The following is a 21,925-nucleotide window of genomic DNA, read 5'->3' on the forward strand; positions in this document are numbered from 1 at the left end:
GGACAGGAATGTATCTCTCAACGTTCCACGGTCCTTTCCAGTTGGATTTCCATTGTATCTTCAGTATGAGTTTTGTTTTACACCTATATGGAAAATCCTCCATGAGCTGGTGGTTCTGACTGTCCAGGCTTTTCCTGTTACATCCCTCTGCTCATTTAAATGACCTCTCATGGGTGACACGTGCCCGATGTCGTGTAATGAGCACATAAAATGCCCGTGTGAACTGTCCAGGTTGGAGTGTGACTTGGAAAGTAATGCTGGCATTAATTCAAAGGACTTGGAAGAAACCCATTCGCTTCCTCCTATCAGCAGTTCAGACTTGCAGGCATGTTCAGGGGATTCTTGATAATGAACACTTTGCAATATTGATCTGGAGAACTCCCATATTACTTTGAATAAATAAATCCCACCGGCTTCAGAGATGGGGAAGTCATCTAACTTTGGAACCTGCTCAAATAGCAAGGGGAAGGGAAGTCCCTAGACTTTTCCAAGTTTTCAGCCAATCAGTCAGACAAAAAGTGTCTACTGAGTTTTCACTTTCTAAGCAAAAGCTGTGAAACAAGAAGGCACGGTTCTGGCCCCATGAGACTACACACATTAATATATAGAATATAAAAAATTGCAAAATCGTAGTTCACTGTGCCTGGATCCTGGCCTGCTCCAGGAGTGAGAGACCAAAACTTTAGAAGAGTTGAGGACAAGGCGTGGTGAGGGAAACCGTGCAGTAGGAGACTGATGTTGGGCAGTAAGTGAGCTAGAAATTCTGGTAGATGAAAGCATTTTTTAAAAACACTTTGCAAGTGAAATCAAAGTGAACGTGTGATTAAGACCACTGCCACTGCCTTTCTTTTCTTCCCTAAGACAACGGCTCAGCTTCTCCGGAAGGACACGCAGGAGCAGAGGCAGTGAGAGACTGAAGATTCCTGTTCATCCTGGTGGGTTCCCTCCTCCTGGCCGGTTCCAGGAGGCTCCACCTTCTCCGCTTCACTCCACTGTCCCTTCCCAGCTGTCTGCTCTGCTGACTTCAAGGGGCAACCCAGAACCTGGAAGCCCAGTGAAAAGTTTTGCCGTCTCCCACAGCCGCAGGAGGTTAAACATCTAAAACAACTCCTTTGTTACGGAAAGTGGTTCACTTGGCCCCAGGGACTCCCCTTGCCCAAATGCCACCCCTTCCATCTCCAGGTCTCCCCTAGGCCCACATGCCCTCTCCCCCGGGCATTGCCTCCTGACCTTGGGTGCCACCCAGAGACTAAGCATGGATTTATTTGATAGACCGACCCACCAAAAGAATTAGCTGAGCAATTGTCACGTGACAGTCACTCCGCAGGGCACTAGGGCACAAAGATGAATCTTCAGGGAGCCCCAGTGAGAGAGACAAGTATACACAGAGATAAAGCTTGACCTCATTCACCACCTGAAAGGGACTCTTCCAAATCCTGTGACTGGTGTTTCTTTTTTCCTTTTTAAACAGCTTTATTCCATGTAATTGGCATGCAATAAGCGGCATATGTTTAAAGTGTATTAATTTGATACGTTTTGGCATATGTGTTTGCCTTGAAACTGTCAAACCAATCAAAATAGCAAGTCCATCCACCAGCCCCCAAAATGTCCCCACGACCCACTGTAATTCTGTCTGCCCCTCCCTCATCGATCCACTTTATGTCATGGTAGGTCAGCTTGTGTTTTCTAAAAATGTGTATAAATAGAATAATATTTTTTGTAATTTTTTTGTCTATCTTCCTCCCTTCAGCATAATCATTTTGAAAGTCAGCGTACGGCGGTGTGGATCAGTGGTTCTTCCCTTTTCATCACCGAGTGGCGTTCTGCTGTAAGGATATACTGCCATTATCTACTTTCCCTTCAAGGCCATTTGGGTTCTTTCCAGTTTGGGGCCGTTAGAAATAACACTGCTGTGAACATTCAGGTACATGTCTCCACATGGACATCTGCTTCTGCTTCACTTGGGTAAATACAGAGGAGCAGAATGGCTGGAGAAGATGCTAGATGTATGCTTACGTTTTTCAGAAGTTTCCAAATTGTTTTCCAAAATCACACATCCCCAACAGCAGCGCATGAAAGCTCGAGTTCCTCCACATCCCCACCAGCACTTCAGACTATCAATCTTTGTAATTTGAGCCATTAAAACAGGTGTGGCACCACGCTGTGGTTCCCTGATGGCTAACGATGTGCCATCGCTTCCTGTGTCTGCTTGCCTTTCGTACATCTTCTTTGGTGAAGTGTGTGCTTAAATCTTTTCTCCTGTTTTTTATTGAGTTGTTTGGTTTCTGATTACTGAGTTTGAGAGTTTCTTATATGTTCTGGATTCATGCTCCCCATCAATATGTGATTTGCACCTCTTGTGTATTTATAATCTCTATGATGTGCATCACTTTTAGGGTTATTATAAACTCTTAATGAATTGAGACTTTAATGAGATTACTTTCTTTATCCCTGATAGCTTTGCTCTGAAATCTACCTTGATACTAAGTTATTCTCCTAGTTTTATTAGCTTTAGCATAACGTATTTTCCATATTTTTAACTTTTTTGTGTTTATATTTAAAGTGTTTTTTTTCTCATGCGGCATCAAGTTAGGTCTTGGATTTTTGGTCTAAACTGATCATCACTGTCTTTTAATTGGGGCAGTTAGAGGACTCGTTTTTAGGGTGATTATCAACACAGCTAAGTTTAAACTAACTGTCTTGCTGGTTGGTTTCCATTCGTCCCATCTGGTTTTTTTTTTTTTTAACATTTTTCATTTTTTTCTACCTTCTTTTAGGTTGAGTCTTTTTTTTTTCATTTCATTTAGTTTCATTTCATCTGTTATGTTGGCTTGTCAGATATACCATTTATATCTAACACGTCATTTTTGTGGTTTCTTCAGGGCATACAGTACACGTTTTAACACATCACAGTGAAACATCCATGGTGTCACGGCACTTGGCACAGACTAGAATCTTCACAACAGTACACACCCGTTTCTTCTCTCACCTTTGTGCAGCTGTTGTCATAGCTGTGTAAATGATACAAACCCCACAATACATTGTTAATATTTTTTGTTTAAATATTCAGTCTTCTTTCTAAAAGATTTAAAAAATAATTTAAAATGTCTTCTATATTTATCCCTGTAATTATTCTTTCTGATGCTCTTCACTCCTTATGCAGATCTGCGTGTCATTCTGCTCTCATGGTCCTTCAACATTTCTCATAGCAGGGACCTGCTAGTGACAAGTTCTTCAGCTTCTGTATGATTGAAAAAAGCTTTAATTTAGCTTCATTTGAAAGATATTTTGCTGGTTACTGAATCCTAGACTGACTTTTTTTTTTCCCTGTACTTTAAAGATTTCACCTGGCCATTCTGTCACTTGCATTGTCTCTAATAAGAAATCTAAATCATTCTTCCCTTCGATCTCCTCGGGGTAAAATCTGTCTTTTTTCCCTCTGGTTGCTGCTGCACTTTTTTTTTAATCACCGTTTTTGTACAGCTTGTGCCTGGTGTGACCTGGCCTCGCTTCTGCCACGTTTCTCATACTGTGGCTGCGCTGAGTTTGCTGTGTCTGTAGGTTTCTTGTTTTCATAGCATTTGAAGAATTTTCAGCCATTATATCTTTAGGTTTTGGGTTTTTTTTCCTTCTTTCCCCTTCACTCCTTAGGGAGTTGAATTGCACATATTTTAGACTGCTTGAAGTTTTCTGACACCACAGAGATACTGCATACATACATTTAAAATTCTCTTTATTTTGTTTTGGATTGTTCTGAGTGTTAGCATTCACTAAACCTCTTCTAAATGTCTACTCGGTCATTTATCCTACCCAGCGTATTTTCATGCCACACGTTGTAGTTTTCATCTCTAAAGTTTAGACACATGGTTCCTTTTTATATTTTGCATGTATGTGCTTGACCTTTTGACCACGTGTAATGCAGGCGCAGTAGCTACTGGCGTCCCTGTCTGCTGATTCTCACAGCTGTGCCATTTCTGAGCCGGCGTCAGTCAGCTGGTTCTCGCCTTCAGGGGCTGTATTTCCCCGCCTGGTGACTTTTCACTGGATGCCAGAGGTGGTGAACTTTATCTCATTGGGTGCTGTGTATTCGTGTGTTCACACAGATCTTCTCCAGTCTAGTTCAGGGCTATTCAGTTATCTGGGAACCCGTTTGCTCTTTCCTCCTGTGATGTCAGGCAGGGTTGTCGCGGTCTTCAGGTTAGCCTCGTTATTCCTGCCCACTCGGGCAGGATCCTCCTTCGCAGCCTGGTCGGTGCCCTGTGAACCAGGAGGTTTCTAGTCAAGCCCATGGGAAAAGCTGGCCCTTTGCGAGCGCTGCCTGCTGTTGACCCGATCCTTTGGGTGATTCTTCCCAACCTTGCGTGGTTTCTCACATGCACACGCTTATCACTGATCAGCTGAATCACTGAGATGGGCCCTCTGGCTCCCCAGAGTTCTCTCTCTTTGCAGACCCCACTCATCACTCCATCCTGTGAACCATGATCACTGGGTCCCCGGCTCCTCCTCTATTCAGTGTCCATCTGGATCCAGGCTCTGTGTTCCTGACCTGTGTCTTGGGAACTCTCTCAAAGCAGTGAGCGAAGGCTACTTCAGATCTCATCCCATTTGTCCCACCTCTCAGGGACAGCCCCGCATCTCTCGGGGACAAATATCCTTCATTGCCTGCCATCTTGTGTCTTGAAAGCCATTGTTTCATATATTGTGTTTATTTTTTTGTTTGGTTTTAGGTAAATCCAGACCTTGCCCCTCCATCTTGGACAGACATAGAAGTCCTGTATGACTACATTGTAGTCATTTTTGAAAAAGTTCCCCTCCATTCTCATCTCAGTCTCCATCCCCACAATGCCCTGCCCCCCACATCCCTACAAAACCAGTGACTAGACAGCAACCTACCTGGAGGCCACAATGACGGTACACAGCTGGGTGGCACTTCCCATGGCCCGGAAGTGGGCGAGGAGGGCGAGGTATTGGAGAGCCTCTTAGAGAGGGTGACTCTAGAGGTATTTCTAAGGAACAGAAAAGATGAATGAACAAGAGAGGACGAGGTGGAGGGAAAGCTGAGGAGACCCTGATCCTGCCTCCCAGGGCTTCCTTTCCAGGAAGGAAACACAGCATCTATTGTAAAAAAAAACAAAAACAAAAAAACCCCCCAAAACATTAGAACCATTAGAACATTAGACTATGAAAAATAAGAGTCATGTATCTCTGTTGGGTTAAAAAATAAAGAGTGGAGGAGATAATCTCCTTTAACGCCAAGTCAGCTTTCCAATAACGGAGCTTGAGAAGGTCATCTCCACTTGACTTCATGCAGGATGACAACCCCGGAACGTTATTCAACCACAAGAGGTGTGGGAAAAAGATGGAACAAGAGGACAGAGAGGAGGAGAAACTGCAGCCTCGCTGAGCTCACACTTGTGGAACGATTTCCACAATATGAGAATTTCTTCCATGAGAGTCAACTTCCCCACTGACTCTTCTCCAAGTCATGCAGAGACACTGAACGTGTCTCCCTGGCCAGCTTTCCTATCTGCAGGCTCGGCCCCCAGATGCCACCTGGCTTGCTCTCAGATGGTGTTACGTAATCTCCCAGTGATGCTTCCGCATCTCAAAGATTCTGCCCGTTTTCCCTTAGCTCAGAGTCGGACCCTTTGAAAGAGAACAGGTCCCGTTTCCCGCCAGCATCCTCCCCCTTAGTCACTGTGCTACAACTGCTCGGTAGTCAGATCTTCTCTTTCTTCCTGACAGATGAATTCTTTTTGCTTTTCTGATGTCAGTTTATGTGATGTTTTCTCTGTGCTTGCTCCTTTTATAGAAGCAAGAACAGAAGGGAGCAGGGGGAAAGAGTTGCCGGAGAGAAGCCCCCAAGGGTGTATAATCACCTGTCCCTGCTCCCAGGCTGTCCTGTTTTTAATGCCCTGAGCCTTCTGGTACCCAAGGCTCAGAGGAAAATGCAGACACATGACGTTCAGCCTTACTTCAGGGAAAAAAAAAACCCAAAGAACTGCAGTGCAATTATAGGTCCTTAGCATTTAATAAAGCCCCCAGTGATGGATGCTGAACGTAAAATAAGCTGGCGTGGTGTCTGCTTTCTGAAAAGGCGAAACTCAAAAGACTGACCAGAGCAGACAAATCATACAAATGGACGAAAGGCTGAAGAAAATGGGGAGGAAGAGGGCAGAGACAGATGGCCAAGTTGACAAACCTTTTCTTTTTTTTCCCTTTAAGATAATTCTCCTGGGTTAGGACCACAGGACATTCTGGAAGGTCTTCTTTTTCTTTTCTTTCTTTCTTTCTTTTTTTCCTTTTTTTTTTTTTTGGTTTCATTTGCCTGTTTGTATTTAATCAAGGTTTGCTGTAAACAGTGAAGCCAAGCCTCTCCTGACCACGCTTACCATTAGGGGGTGGAAATGCCAAACTCCTACTTAGAATTACAACTCTACTTTGATGGAAAACCTTTCCAACCCACTCCGTTTTACATTTTTCCCCTTGGTTTTCTAAAACAGGACTGGAAAGTGCTAATGGAGTGTTTTGGAACTCAGAGTCCTTTGTGGCTTTCTAAGTCTCTTTAAAAAAAAAAAAATCAGCCCCATCACCATTAATCAGGGCTTTTGTGTGACTGGAGAATTAGAAGCCCCACACGTGGCAGGCGGGAGACACAGAAGCCTGGCCTCGGAGAGGGAGCAGCTAAACGCGGATGGGACGACTGAGGGCAGCTGCCGCCCTGTGCCCGTGCGCTTCTGGACGCCACCCAAGTTATTAATAGCCATGGTGACAGCAGTGTACGTTATATTGCTCCCTCATCGACAAGAACGGAATGTCAGGCTGCGGGGACTGGGACATGGAAACTATGCGGGCTGGCTCAGTGGGGTTTTATTTTCTCCTTTTGAGGGCTTTCTGTTCTTTGTGCTTTTTACCACGGCTCGGGGGCAAACATCTTCGTGGGTGATGAGCAGGAACTGAGCTCATGGGAACTGCCCGGCAGTGATCCTCAGATGACTTAACATGATGTGTACAGAGGGACAGGAGGGAGCGCGAGTCCACACGTGATGATCCAAGCCACCCACGAGAGTAAGCCTGGGCCACTCTGCCCTGACTCACTGGTGGCAACGCCCATTCCATGATAGGCTGGCCTCAGATTTCCTTTTGATCAGGAAAAGAGTAGCTTTTTTTTTTTTTTTTTTTGCCACTGATGTTGAGATTAACTCAAAAAGAGGAGCAGGAGCTGGATGGCCCCAGACCCCACTAAACCTCTCGGACAAAAGCCAGCAGGGGGCACAGAAACACACTTACTGCCCCGGGCAAGTGTAAAGACAGGGATGAAAAAGCCATTTAAAACAAAAATCTGGGGTGGCATAAAGTAATTCCCCCCTTCATTGCTTGTTTCTTCTGTTTGCTCCTCCCAGTTCTGCGGCAGCGTAACCGGCCTGCAGCCCACGTGCGTCTGAGGCGCACGGCATGACGTCCCCTAGAGCCGTCGCGAGAAGGCCCCCCCCAGCAAGGCGAGCAGACCCCTTCACCTCACACAGAGCCAGAACGAAGGAGAAGGAAAAGCGGTGATTTTCCCTTGCGACGAGACGTCTTAGGGTTCGCTCTCTGCCACGTGTGACACACAGCGCCGTTCACCATATTGGTCACGTTACGCATGTTCATCTAATAACTGGGAGTCTGTCCCTGCTGACAGCCTCCCCCCACCCACCCGCCTCTGTAAACACAGATCTGATCCTTTTCTCTGTGCGTTCGTTCGTTCGTTTGATTTTGAGGTGTTCCTGACCTCCGACACAGGGGTGCCTCCTGACGCACTACGTGAGTCTTAACACATTCCTTCAGCTGTCTATTCAAAGGCATGTTGGTACCTTCAGCACCTAGTGTACAGAACTGAAGAATTTCCCCAGATGTCTGACAGTTAAACTGGTGCATCAGGCTTATTTCGCTTCTGCTCCTTCCAAGTTTTGGGCAGCATCTGGCTCTCCTCCCGGTCTAAGGATTAACCTGTTGTCACCTCCGAGCCACGTGTTCTCATAGTGGCTGGGTCTGGGTGCCTTGAGCCTTGCTGCTGCTGCCGCCGCTCCTTCACCCAGCGGCCCAGACTGTGACCCATTCAAGACCTGGAGCTCCGGGTTTCTCTGGTCTTTGTAAACCCTGGGACCACTGTGGACTCATCCCTTAGTGAGTTCTCAAAAAAACCGACTGACAGTATCAAAGCCCGAAGGTCTTGTCTCTGAAATTATTCCTTAAGAAGCCATTCACTTCGTTGTTGCTGTTTTTCCCACAAAACAATCGGGGGAAAGATTACCACACACCAAACACGTAATCCTTTAACTTGAACAACAGAAAAAACTTAGGCTGCCTGCCCGGTCGGGTTTCAGGTTTCCTCACCGTCCGTGTGTTTAGCACGTGCTGCGGGGCAGCCGCTAGAGCCTTCTCAGTTGCTTTGATTTCAGGATCTGCCCAGATTTTATGGAGACTCACACATGAAGTCTTTAAATTCCCACTTCACATTTCTTTCCACAACTTTAGATTTCAAAGATTTCTTCTGGGCCCTCCCGGGAAGAAGCGTGCACTTCGGGCCTTCGTGTGCCCCCCCTCACTCCCCCCCGTGGTCAGGTGGGATGTTCTGTGCTTACTTGCAGTCCTAAAAGACACTGCTTTGACCCTGATAAACGCTGGCGCTCTGAATTCCGTGTGTTTCCCTGTCGTTTTCCTTGGGCTTGCCCGGGCGAGGTCTGACACCGTCAGATCATTGGGGGAGGGGGGCTTTATTTCCGATTTCACATCACTTTTATTTTCATCATTCAGAAAGAACACCTCATCTTGGGAATAAGCGTCAGAGCAAACTTGGAAGACAATGGGCTCATGTTTCCAGCACAGTTAATCCTTGAAGCCACTTTTCTGTTTTGTTTTTTTAACTTATGTATATGCTCTTAAAACTGGTGCCTTGACTAAGTTGCATTCTTCTGACTAGAGACAAGCTTCCCCTTCCTCTGGGCACTACCATCGCTTTTGTATTTTTTGGCTGGGACAAATTCGTATTTTGGCTATTCTATCTTGTTTCCTCAAAAATATCAATTATCCTATGATGATGAGTTTTGTAACATTTTAGAATTATCGTTTAGCAATTTATTGTACATCCACTCACCTCTCAGCCCCCAACACACACACACACACACACGACTAGTACTCGTTTGAATGAGTGGGTATCAGACTCCAGCACATGGCACATCATAGTGACTGGCCTCTTAGTTTTCTCTTTTCAGGGGTAAAATAGACTAGCAAATAGGACATATTTGTTCTTTTTCTTCCTTTGCCTCAGGGTTGCCTGCGATCACTGAGGAAAAGCAAACCTTCAGTATTCTGTTGCTACTCAAAGAGCTACAGATGGTTGAGGGGCAGAGCAGGCAAGTGCTAAGCAGCAGCTCTGGGTGAGATGATGACAGCCCACGTCCGCTCAGGTGACAGGCCACTCCCCCACGGGCCGCTCCAGCTCACGCTCACCTCGACGGCGCGTGCTGCGTGGATGTAGCCCCCCGCTTTTATTGTTAAGCATACTGGGGATCACGACAGGAAAGAACATTTTATGCTCAAACAGCTAGTGCATGGGGAAGGCGATGTATTCTGACAGCAAATTCTACTTCAGCTAACTGGATTTCTTTTCTTCTTTTCCCCTTTCCTCCTCAATTTCATTCTTCTTTTTTAATTTTGAATTTCTCCATCTTTTCATAAACGAATGCAATCTGTTTGCATTTACTGTGATTTCGTAGGTGTCTGGCGACACCCCGGCACCTCGCGCGCTGCTCTCACTGCGCCGCGCGCTGGAGCGGCTCGCGGACGCCGTCAGCCCCGCCTCTCTGTGAGTTAGCCCCGTGAGTTTTCCTTTTCGAGGTTTTGAATGTTTCCTCTATTTGTCTGAAGTGTAAACTGTCTGTGTCATTTCTTGTAGTGTTTCTCTTGTAATTTTAATAAAAGAACCCAAACTTGGTCACTGGAAGCACTCCAAACCCACTCCTGCGCTGTGTTGGCCCCAGGACCCCCTTGGGTTCTGCTGCCACGGCAGGGCCTGGGCTCGCCTCTGGGTTCCTCTGTCCCAGAGGTGACATTTGCCCTTGAGAAGCCTGTGTGTGCTCCGGGCACTCACTGCTCAGAGGGCTTGTTCCTTCTAAGTGCTTTCAGTGGATAGAGCTGGGATTTTTTTTTCAAGATTTTATTCTGAAAATGAAATCAAATCTGAAAGCGCAGAGTTCTTCCTCACATGTCTTCGTTCCAAGTCTACATGCACCCTTCTTTTCCCACCATTGCCAGCAACTGTAACATGTTAACTCATTTGCCAGACCTATCGTAAAACTAAGCAGGTCAGCCTTACCTTCGTGATACCAAGTTATCAGCAGAGTTACTAAGTCAAGTTCAAGGTGTCTTTGAATTTCTTTTTGTCTTTGGACTCTGTTCTAGTAAAGATATAGTTAAGATACTTGTTAAAAGTTACCTAAATTAATTCCTGTAATACATATGATGAGATTATTATACTGATATGCTTTTTGGTTCATTTGTATCTGTATTTAATTTTAAGATTTTTTATTATTTGGATTAAATTTACTTTTTAATATGTAAAACACTTAGATGGGCCAAATTTGTGTAAAAAAATGCTTAGAGATTTCTTATCCCCAATGCTATCTCTTTGAGCTCATTTCCACCAATCTCCTATGCAGATCTTCCTTGACGTCCAAAGACGGGGTTACGTCCCAAGAAACCAACCTATTGTTAGGTTGAAAATAGTGTGAAAATGCTTTTAAAACACCTGATCTCCTGAGCATCACAGTTTAGCTTAGCCTGCGTTAAACGTGCTCAGAATGCTTCCATTAGCCGAGAGCTGGGCAAAATCATCCAACACAAAACCTGTTTCATAAAAAAAGGGTTGACTAGCTCATGCACCTCATTGACATAAAAAAATGGTTGACTAGCTCATGCACCTCAAAGTGAACCAGCATGGCCGCTGGGTGCGGAGCTGTCAGTGTGGAAGCGGCGGCTCCCTGCTGCCGCCCAGCTTCACGAGAGGGGGCCCGTCACACCACGTGAAAACGAACTCCAGACAGAGGCTGCATTTTTTCACAACACCTGCCTTACGACTTATCTTCCTGTATCTGGCTGTGCCATAGGCACGGTCCCGAACGCAGGTGAAAACCACTGGGCACAGCCCACAGCCACCGTGTCCCTCACTCCACCATGCTTGTCCGTGACGGCAGCCGGTTGCCACCGAAGCCACAGCCCTGCCTTCAACGGGCACTTTATTTCCCACAGCTCTGGGCGTTAAGTGTGTCCTTCACCAGTGGACACGCAGACTACCGGTGTCTCATTCTTTAGTGCCAGCGGCATCTCTGCTGCCTTCAAGTCTAACAGGTCAGGTAAGTCATAGCAGATTCTTTTCTGAGAGCCTGGTGTCCGCAGATACTCCTGGTACCAGTGACCGCGCTGGGGATGGTTCCGGGGAAGGAACACCGACTCTGGCTAGTGTCTCCCAGACTTTTCACAAGAATATAAAAAGGCCTCCAGAATCTGAATTTTTGCTGAATTTGACAAAGTTACAAAGATGCCTCCAGAATCAGAGTTGAGTCACACTTTACCTGCCAGGCTGGAAAGCTGTCCCCTAAATTACCTACAACTTACTTATTTCAACAGACTGTCGCTCGCCCCAGAGACTGTGCTCTGGGCACCATTTCCTCACCTTGCTGAAGTCACGGTCGTTCGTTTCTCTGCTACTTCGTGGCCCTTGACTGTGCTGAAGCAGTTAGGTGTTCTGCTGAATTTGTTTGTGCTGCCCTCTTAGGGAAGGGCTGAAATGTGCAGGTGTGACGTCCATTTGAGACCATTTTCCTGGGGGGAGGAGGGTTGCTGGGAAGGCTGAATGAATGACCAGGCAATGTTCCTGCTTGACTAGTCTCAGTGGCCCAGGATCTCTGATACCTGGGCACTGTCTCCCTCTCTGAACGGGCCCTTATGTGTCCTAATTCCAACAATTCTGCGTGGCTGATGATGGAAAAGAGAGGTGTCATGAGTTGATGTGTTTGGCTTCTCTCGCTGGAGTGTCCCGTTCATTAAGCCCCTTGCAGTTGGCCCTGAACCCCGTGTGTGTCCATGAAGAACTGTGGCACCAGCTCCTACTGTGGGCGTGGGGTGCTCCTGTGTCCACGTGAGGCTGTGGCTTCCTTTCGTAATTCTGTTGTCACTCTGCTCTACGTTTCTGGCATTTCTCACATTTTCTGGTCTACCAGAAGTCCTGTATGCTGATTTAAATATTAAGTAATATTTTATATTATTTTTAAGGATTTGGCATGGGATCAGAAGGACATGACAAATGCTACAGTCTGGTAACCTTGGAAACACCTGCACTGGCTTTCATTCATTCATTGACGCATTATTTCATTTATTCACCTGCCAGGGGAGGCTGCTGCTCTCGGTGTGCCAAGGATTGAGCAACACCAAGAGTCTGGGATTGACAACAGCTCTCCAAATGCAGAACTTTCTTTCCCCTATGATGCACATGTACTGTGCAACCTATTTATATAAAAATATGGAAAATGCTACTTTTGTAGCATTGATTATTTTGAAGGGGAGGATAAATTAGGAGTTTGGGATTAGCAGATACAAACTATACAAAATAGATAAACAACAAGGTCTTACCGTGTAGCACAGGGAACTATACACATAGTTGGTGATAACCTATAATGGAAAAGAATGTATATATATAATATATATATATTATATATATATATATATATATATATATATGTATAATATTATATATATACCTGAATCACTGTGCTGTATACCAGAATCTAACATAACATGGTAAATCAACTGTACTTCTTCGGTAACAACAAAAAAAGACGATTTTATTCAACAGTAACGTTGGTAAACCACAATGGGGACTCTGCCAGGCAGACTGGCTCTGCTTGTTATCATTCACGACCTCGTTCGATGGATTTCAGTTTAACAGAGCCCCCAAAGTGGGTTCAATAAGAAAATCACCCTTCAGAAGGTGACAGACTTTATCCACTTTGCAACCAATTGTTTTAGATCATGGACCTCCATCCTCTTTGTTTGCTGAAATCTTAAAAGATAAAAACCTCAAATTGAATTTAGTTTTATTCCATTTTTCTTCAGAGCTTTGATCTCCCTCCCCTTGGAATGTATCAGTACTTTCATTCTCTTTGATTTTCTGTAGACTTTGGAGACTGAGTGGTGGCATCAGGGAAGCGTCCCCTGGGCGAGCTCTGGAGACCTCCTTTGAAGCCGCACGCGCTTCCCGGGCTGTGGGGGAGGCAGGCCAGCAGATACGCCAGGACGTCTGTCGATGACGAATTCAAAGGAAGGAGAAGACACACTTGATGCGTTCCTATTATAAAACAACAGTTGAAATAACTGCGTAGATTTATTCACCTTTAATATTTTCTTGTGAGACGACACCGAGATTTTCTTCTGCCATTGTAATGACCTGGTCCGCTACATAAAATCCAGATTATATTGTGCTGTCCAATCACAAAAAAGTGATATTTGAGGTATAAATAGATTTTTTAAAAATCCGAAAAGTGATCTGAGAAATCAGAACAGGTGCTGGAGATGTATTATAGGCAGCTAATAAGACTTACCCTTTGAAAAAGTCATCTTTAAAGTTTTACAAAGCATCCTGGATTTTAGAGAAACTTACTGAAACCACAATAATGGGAACATCCCAGGGGTCTGCAGTACTTAGGTAAAGAGAAAAACTACAAAGGTAATTCTTCCAGGCTCTAACTCAGCATGCTACAACCCCTTGCTATGTGGGTAACTTTGTAACTCACACGGGTAGAACACTGTAGAATCTGTTTGATAAAGTCATTGCTTATGAATAAGATGTAAAGGAAATAGAATGGGGGTGAAGAATGTATTTTTAGTTTTCTGAAAGCAGTGTTACTGTTCTGGGAAACCATGAACATTGTAGAGAATTTACCATTGCACAATAAAAGGAAATATAATTGCTCTCATCTCCATTGCATGGATTTTTATGTGCAGCTAAAAACAATTTGAAAAATGTGATGAAATTACACCAAACTTTTCCTTGGAACACCGTTGGGTTTTTGTTTTTATTTTCCCAGCTTTGAAAATTTTTTTGCTGAAAATTTCCCAATGAGAATTAAAAATAAAAATTTTTAACTTCTAACTAAAGATATACATTTAAAAGGTGGAAAAAGTTAGCAGTGCAGAGCAATAGCCAGTGGGTGAAATGTTTCCACTGCAGAGTGCCCTTATGTAACAGCCTCATGTCCTTCGCTGTGACAGAAGCTGAGGTGGATGTCTGGCTGAAAGTGGTTAAGAATAGAATTTTCCCAGAAATGTATCCACACTTCTAGACTATGGAATTCACAATGTATTTCTTGTCCCAGTTGTGTAATGTTCATATGCGACGGTCATTTCCAAACCTAAGATTTTAACTTGTTGTTGCTTTCATTGGGTAGCAGAATTCTACTAAATTATATACCACTATTTAAGAATACTGAGGACATATTTTTCCACTGTAGGAAATACCTTTTAAATCATTTTAACCCACCCTAAACATTTTGATAGCAGTTTTTAGTAACCTCTCATAAAGTATTATTTTTAAAAGCAATAAGATTGGGCAGTTTTTGAACAGAGGATAATAATTCATACCAACTATGTTGCTAAACATAAGGTCTCAGGCCCAACAATCCATCATAATTCGTACCTTATGGTCTGATAGCAATTAAAACACCATCATTAAATACACTGCAAACATACATAATTGTGGAAATCTTGCTTATGTGGAAAAGCATTCAGTGCTTTATTATCCAGAACAGTACCTTTATTATTTTGACAATGTTGTAATTGTTGAGGAACTTAAAGAATCATTCCGAGGGGACCTTTAATGCCCACACAGATTTGGACTTTATCCCATATTACGACGACTGGTAATGCTGTTAATGCCATCACGGCTGTGAATGCTCTGAGTCTCAGCTGACTTTCCTGTCCTGTAAGTGGAACAGGCCTGATCAGCCGGCTGTAAGGCAGTGAGGGCCACAGATTGAAACCCCTGCGCTGCGGAGTCCAGACCGCAAAGCACAAAAGGCGGGACTTCTGAGTTCAGAGACTGTTTCAGAAAGTCTTCCCGGGGTCGGCCTTTAGCTCTAGAAGATGAAGGACCCTGGATGAGACACAGGCACCACTGGACAGAGTAAATACTCACTTACACGTGATGCTCATGCTGCCTGGAATGGGTGACGGGCAGGTCCGGGTGGCCGCTGCCCGAGCCCCGGACTGCCGGAGCCGCACGTGCAGAGCAACCGGAACAGTCACAGCAGGTGCTCGGCGCACGTTCTCACAAGCTCTCACAAGTCTCATGCTTGAACTGTTCGCTTTTCACTCTGGTGTAAATAAACACACTGTGTGTGTGTGTGTGTGTGTGCAGAGAAATCCAGCTCACTGTTTTAATTTAACAAAGGTCGTGAAGTGCCTCCAGTGTGAAGGCCTGGCCAAGGAAGAGGTGGCTCACAGGAGGCTGGCATCACTGTTGCTCTGTGGCTGAGGTTAGGCAGTCGGATGTCAGGGGCAGAGGGAAGAAAGGCGGGGAGTGGGGCTGGATTGTTGTCAAGCTGGAGAGGGGCAGACACCTCCCTGAGATTTTCGGGTGATGTCAGCCATGTTACCACTTGACCATGTCTTCACAGTCTCTTAATGTCCTGCATTCTGATGCTTTGACATCTGGGCCTTGCTGACACTGGAGCGACTGCCCCTCCCCAGGCCAGCCTGGTTCTAGAGGGAGAAAACCCCAACCATTCTAGGACCACACCCCAGCCACCCCCTTTATCTGCCTCTCCCTCTCCAGGCCACTGTCCCCCTGCCCCGGGCCAGCCACCAGACAACCAAGGCAGCCTCTGTACCTGAGAGCCAGCTGGAACGACTGACCCGTCACTGCCACATACGCACACCCAGCCTCGCGTTCCTCCCCAGGAAACCACAAAACAAGCTTGCCGCCCCGCCCCCACCCCGCTTCCACTGCCTCCAGCCGCACCCGGGGGCCTCTCCACGCGGCACCCCACCCCCGCCCTGCCCCCGGTGCAGTGTGGGGTTTGTGAGTCTAACGAACTGTCTTTGCAGTGGAAGTCCTCTCCTGATTTACTGGCCTGTTATTATTCCTAAACTGACATATGCCTGCCTAGGAGTTACACATGAATAACCACGAATATCTTCGTTTTACAGACTATAGTTACCAAAGGGGAGAGGGGAGAGGGGTACATTAGGCATCTGGATGAACAGAAACACACTACTACATATAAAATAGATAAACAACAAGGACCTACAAGGAACTATATTCTGGTGATAATCTGTAATGGAAAAGAATCTGAAAAAAATACACATATATGTGTGTGTATATGTATAAGTGAATCACTTCACTGTACACCTGAAACTAACATCGTATACCAACTATATTTCCATAAAAAATAAAATTCAATAAAAAATTTGTTTTAAAATAAACCATAATGCCTGAAGCTGGCAAGATGCTGCGAGAAGAATGTAGGAAGGGAGGCCGTGGGAATGAGACGTCCTCCTTGCCCTTACTTATCCAATCAGGAGACGGAAAAGTTTGTGCAAAACAACATGACCAGCACATAAACACCAGCACAGAAGAACAGAGTTGTACCCTTTTATTGCCACAGTAACTTTTCAAAGGTGGGTATGAATACAAAGTTCCAAAGAGCAAGACATGATGGTCTGATGCCAGTACTCAGAACTTCCTAGCAGTGGGCAGAAGCCATGGATAAGCAAGACCTGTGCATCCAAGAGGCAGAGGGTTCGGGGTGGCGAGCCATGCAGGGAAGCTCTGCAGGGACCAGGTCTTGTGGAGCAGCCTGGCCGCTGCAGCCAGAGGCTCTCAGTGTGCTGCCCTGCACTAGGCAGACCTTTGAGTGGACACGATCCCTTCACGCCCCAGCTATGAATCTGAAGCCCTGTGAGTGAGTTGAAGCGAGTGCCTCACTTCCTGTAACCCCTGCCCAAGTCAGGAGATGAGATTTAAGTAAAGAGCTCCCAACCCACACGCCCAGAAATACGAGGCACGGGAAGGCACCGCCTGCTGACCAGTGAATGAAGCAGAAGACATGGGATTGCAGCCAGGGGTTTGCACGGCTCCACACGGCGAAGCAAAAACAACGATACCGTCTCAGCGTTTTCAGGTACTTTACATTAAAAAAAACCAAACATTAAAGGTATGTGGGAAAAAATTCTAGAAATGATGTTTTAAAATCTGTATTTTGAAGAAAGGGAGCACCACCAATTGCATAAAGATATAAAACACAGTAACAAACGTAAGGAACGATCAGGATCGGAACTGCAATAAAACACAAACACCTACAAAGAAAGAGAACGTATGTCCTGTAGAGTGTGTCCCAGGGTGACCGGAGCACAGTCGCGCGCGGTCGGACCGCGCAGACACGGCTGCGCAGCGTGCGTGGGCCCCTCCTCCCTGGCGTCCCCTCCCTCCGCGGCCGCCCTTGGCCCGGCCTCGCTCTCGCTCCCTCGGGGTCGCACGGCCCGGGTCCGCGGGGCCTGAAAATCTGAGCGTACCCCGGGTGGGAAAGCGCACACGCACACACATGCATGCACGCGCGCGCGCACACGCCCGGGGGTCGCGTGCACTTAGCGGGCTGCCCTGTGCTTTGCGTGGAGACGTGCGGCCTGAGCGCCCCGATGCTCCCGACGCCGCCCCGCCCGCGAGCCCGGAGCCCGCGCCGCCTCACAGGGTGGTGTCCCAGAACTGGGAGGGCATCCGGCTGCAGGAGGCCCCCTCGGGCTTCTTCAGAAGGGTGGGCTTCTTGCAGGGAGGCGGGGGCGGCGCCCTGGGCTCCGAGCGGCGCAGGATCTGCGGCCAGTCCCCCCGCTCCTCGCAGAGCCGCCGCCGCCAGTCCAGCAGCGCCTGCAGCGCCGCGCTCTCGTTCTCCGAGAGCTGCAGCTGGTGGATCACCTGCGGGAGGAGAGGGGGAAACGGTAGCACCAAACACTGCGGACGCGTGAGGAGGGCCACAGGGCCACCCACCTGGACCCGGGGCGCCGGCCGGGGCACACGCACCCCGGCCCCGCTCGGAAGCCTCCCGGCTCTGCTGCCCCGGGAGCAGCGCGCCCAGGGCTCGGCGGCGGGCTGCAGAATTAAGACAATAAATGGAACTTGTGGAACAGTTAGGAGGGGGCCCTGGTCAGCATCTGATTTACACCCAGGGATACTAGAAGGAATGCAGTGTCTGTTTGCCGTCTCATTGTATACACTCTTACAGCATCACCCACTTGGTCATTTAATGTATCGCAACTATAATTCCATCTGTAATAGATGTGCGTGGATTTCTGAAGTCTCACCCCATTCCAGAATCCACTCCTCTGCCTACTCAGTTACTAGTCGACATCTTTTGAGGTCATGTGACCCCATTCTGACCACCATGCATTAACCAGGGGGTCCGCAGAGATGGGAACTTCAGGGGCCGTGGGGGCAGGGCATCACAACGTGCAACTGTATCGGCTGCTTCATCGGCTTCCTTGAGGTCCCTGGAGAGGCAGAGCTTGCCCGCCGGGGGCGACTGGGATCCTTCCAGACAAGCAGGCTACATGGTGTGGGTTCTCTCTACTGCCTGCAACCAGTAATCTGGAACCGCTGTGCATGGCAGAGACCGATTTTTCTGTCAATTCTACAGTGAGTATGCTGGTTGAAAAAAATGAGATTCTGGACATCAGAATGGGGTACTGGGGAGGATTCAGAGGAAGTGAGACAGCTCAGCCCGCCTTCAAAGCACCTGCTACTTTGTTCCTGCGTCACCTCCAGCCTCTCCATCAAGACAAAGGAGAATGAAACAAAGGCACCACTGGTTGGCTTAGGTGAGAACAGTCATCTGAAAACAACAAGGACCGTCAGCGTCCCAGGACAGGTCTGGGCACCCGGGCCTACAGCCGACAGAAGAAGATTTTTAAAGCCTAGAACCAAAGCGATGGGCAGAACGTTGAGACATGATGTTAAAACACAGAAGCCAGGAGGTCAAATGCATGTCTGTAGTGCAAAACTAGATTTCTGGAACTGGTTACTAGCAAAAGGGGGTCGCCCCAAATTGAATCTATCGATAACCACATTAAAAAAAGGAAAGCAAGACTGTGATTGCCCAATCCCTGAAGCAAGCTCCAGGCACTGATCAAAAGTGAGCTGCGCAAACACTACACCCCTTGAAAAGGGTGTTTTTCTCTAGTTTCCAGGATTGTACCAGAATGACCTGCAAACCAGGCATTTTCCTGCTGGGAAGACTCTTGTGGAAGCCGGAAAGCCTCCACTGTCAGGGAAGCGAGCCAAGAAAACAGGGGGGAGGGCATGCATAAAATCAGTTATGGAATGAACACTTCAGTGCTAAGTGTGTGTCAGGTGCCTTCCTGAGCACCTTGCCGATATGAACTCGTGCAGCCCTCCCAGGAACTCTGGAAAGCACTGCAAGCCCTTTGCAGGTGGGGCACTAAGGCGCAAAAAGGTTAAGTAATTTCCCAAAGCCACATGGAAAATGGTGGAACCAGGCAGTCTGAATGCAGAGTCTGTCTTCCTAACTCTTGTCCCACAAGGCTGATTATTTATGTAAAGAATTGATGTCGAGGATCTGAAAGACCAGGGTCCCTACACCGTCTCCCTCTTTCCTTCTTTTTCTAATTGGGATTTGAGTGAAACATGTGTTTCTTTCACTCATGTATTCTAGTTCCTCTATCTTCTCCACTGGCGGATGCTGTGTTGATTACATTTAGCATCAGTTTGATTTACCCTGTAAATCAAATTGAATATTGATTATTTGTATGTATGTTCCCTGGCACACAGTCAGCACATAACAGCAACCTCTGAAAAACACTGTCCTTGGATTTACTCTTACGGGAGGATATTTAATGGATGGAAGTGTATCCCTCTCAGTTGTTTATTTTCCCAACATTTCATAGAGATCTCATCTTTCTGAAGTAACACAACTTCACATCGATCTATTTAGAAACAAAAGAAGGACCCTCTACATTGGATGTTTAGGTCACGGCAGGTTACTGCTCCCATTGTAAAAGTGCAAAAAAGGGGATAAATTACAAAAATCATATTTTTGAAACACTGGAAAACTCTGGTAAACTGTGAATTAGAAAAACTAACATAATGGATGGGGAGAATCTTTCCCAGCAAATGGATAACTGGATAATTACCAGCTACTTTTTTGGTCTTCTGGGGACATGTGGAGTCCTTCTGTAGGTCTCGAGAACCCTTTTTAAAAGAGAGAAAATCCATATGATATTTTGCAGCTGGATGAGACTAGATGAACCATTTGAAAACTTGAGAACCCCCAGATGCACGGTCATTTTCCCCAAGAGACGTTTGTTGAGTTCTTCAACTGCATGAGTGAGTGGGGCCCTGAGCCAAAAACTTATAAAAAGCAGAGTGAAATCGCCTAGACGTGCTTCAGAAGCAAAAAGTATGACAGGAGAGGTGATAGCCTTAAGTATCTGACAAGCCTCATCTTCAAGACTTGCAGATTTTGGAACTGAGTGGGGCACACAGCAGGAGAGCCGGGCCAGGGGCTCTGAAACGCACAGCTGGAGCTACAATAATGTTTCAGTGCTGATGAGCGCACACTGTCAGGGTCTCAGTCCGCGCACAGGAGGGCGCGGCCGGAGGATTAGCGGACAACCAGAGGTAGGCTGGTTTTCCATCACAGCTCAATACTTGATTGGATTAAGGTGATCGCCTCTTGCCTTTGCTTCCTGACGCAGGCTGGTGAAATCCTCTTAGGGAGAAGGCGTCATCTGTGGTGTCTGTAGTCTGCTCACCCACAATGCCTACTATGCAACCAGAAGTTACTATACATGTGAACAGACAGGATATTTACCCAAAGCCAAAAGCTAAAACAGACTCATGGATGGTCCAGGTTTAGAGTTAGCAGAAACAGACTTTAAAATTACCTATAATTAAATGCTTAAGAAAATAGAGAAAAAGATGAATAAATAAAAGAAACAGCAGAATAGACATGCACGTAAAAGGAGCAGAAATGTAAAGAAAGTGGCAAAGCAATATTCAAAGCAATAAGTTTCCAGAACCTGGGGTGGACAAATTATGAAGTTCAGCAAACCGCACACAAGATAAATCCACACACTGCCAGCAACAATAAGGACAATTTGTAATCAGTAAGACACTGTATTAAAAATGCCCAAGGTCAAAGACAAAGAAAAACGTTTTACAAATCTAGAGGAAAAAAACCCAATTACCTTCAAAGGAGCAATCATGAGAGTGAATGCTGACTTCTAAACAGAAACGTTGGAAGCCAGAAAACCACAAATTGCAGGTTAAAGCACTGAAAGACAGTAGTTCAACCTAGGATTCTATACTCAATCAAGACATCTTGCAAAAATGAAAGAAAGCTGAAAACAATTTTTTGGACAAACGAGAACAAGGAAATTTGCTATCACAAGTCTTGCCTTTTTTTTTTTTTTTTAAGGTGAAGAAAATGATCCAAGGTGAAAAATGGAAATTTAAGAGAGAATTAAGGACACGGGAATTCAGTCCATGGGTAAATATAAATGATATGCTTGCAGTGTCTTACAGACTTTACATCGTATGTAGAACAGCACACCAACAGCAACTGCAAGAGCCAGGAGGGAAACGTGGAGCTTAGAGGGTCGAAGGTGCCAGCGGTATTAGGGAAATGACCAGAATAACGTAATTTATTAAGGTGAAATAAATCAAGGAGTCACGCCTTATTCTCCAGCAAAAGTACAAAAAGAATAGTGAGAGGAGGTATAATTAACAAATTAATATGAAATAATAAATAATTAATCTAAAAGAAAGCAAGTAGAGTGCAAATATATATACATGTAAAGATGGAGGCCAGTTCCTAACAAA

The 21,925-nt window shown here is 46.0% G+C and overlaps 1 protein-coding gene across 1 annotated transcript in view; it reads right to left on the reverse strand.

Annotated features, from left to right (window-relative positions):
• Positions 1-16,686: 16,686 nt before the first annotated feature.
• The window catches only part of LOC140694342 (unconventional myosin-XVI-like), a 126,484-nt gene continuing 121,245 nt past the window's right edge, over positions 16,687-21,925 (reverse strand). Inside the window, exon 13 of the mRNA XM_072957620.1 lies at positions 16,687-18,004. Coding sequence (XP_072813721.1) covers positions 17,777-18,004 — 228 coding nt within the window. The 3' untranslated portion in view covers positions 16,687-17,776. The remainder of the gene's footprint in view (positions 18,005-21,925) is intronic.

The sequence above is a fragment of the Vicugna pacos genome, unplaced genomic scaffold, assembly GCF_048564905.1.
Source record: "Vicugna pacos unplaced genomic scaffold, VicPac4 scaffold_21, whole genome shotgun sequence".
NCBI lineage: Eukaryota > Metazoa > Chordata > Mammalia > Artiodactyla > Camelidae > Vicugna > Vicugna pacos.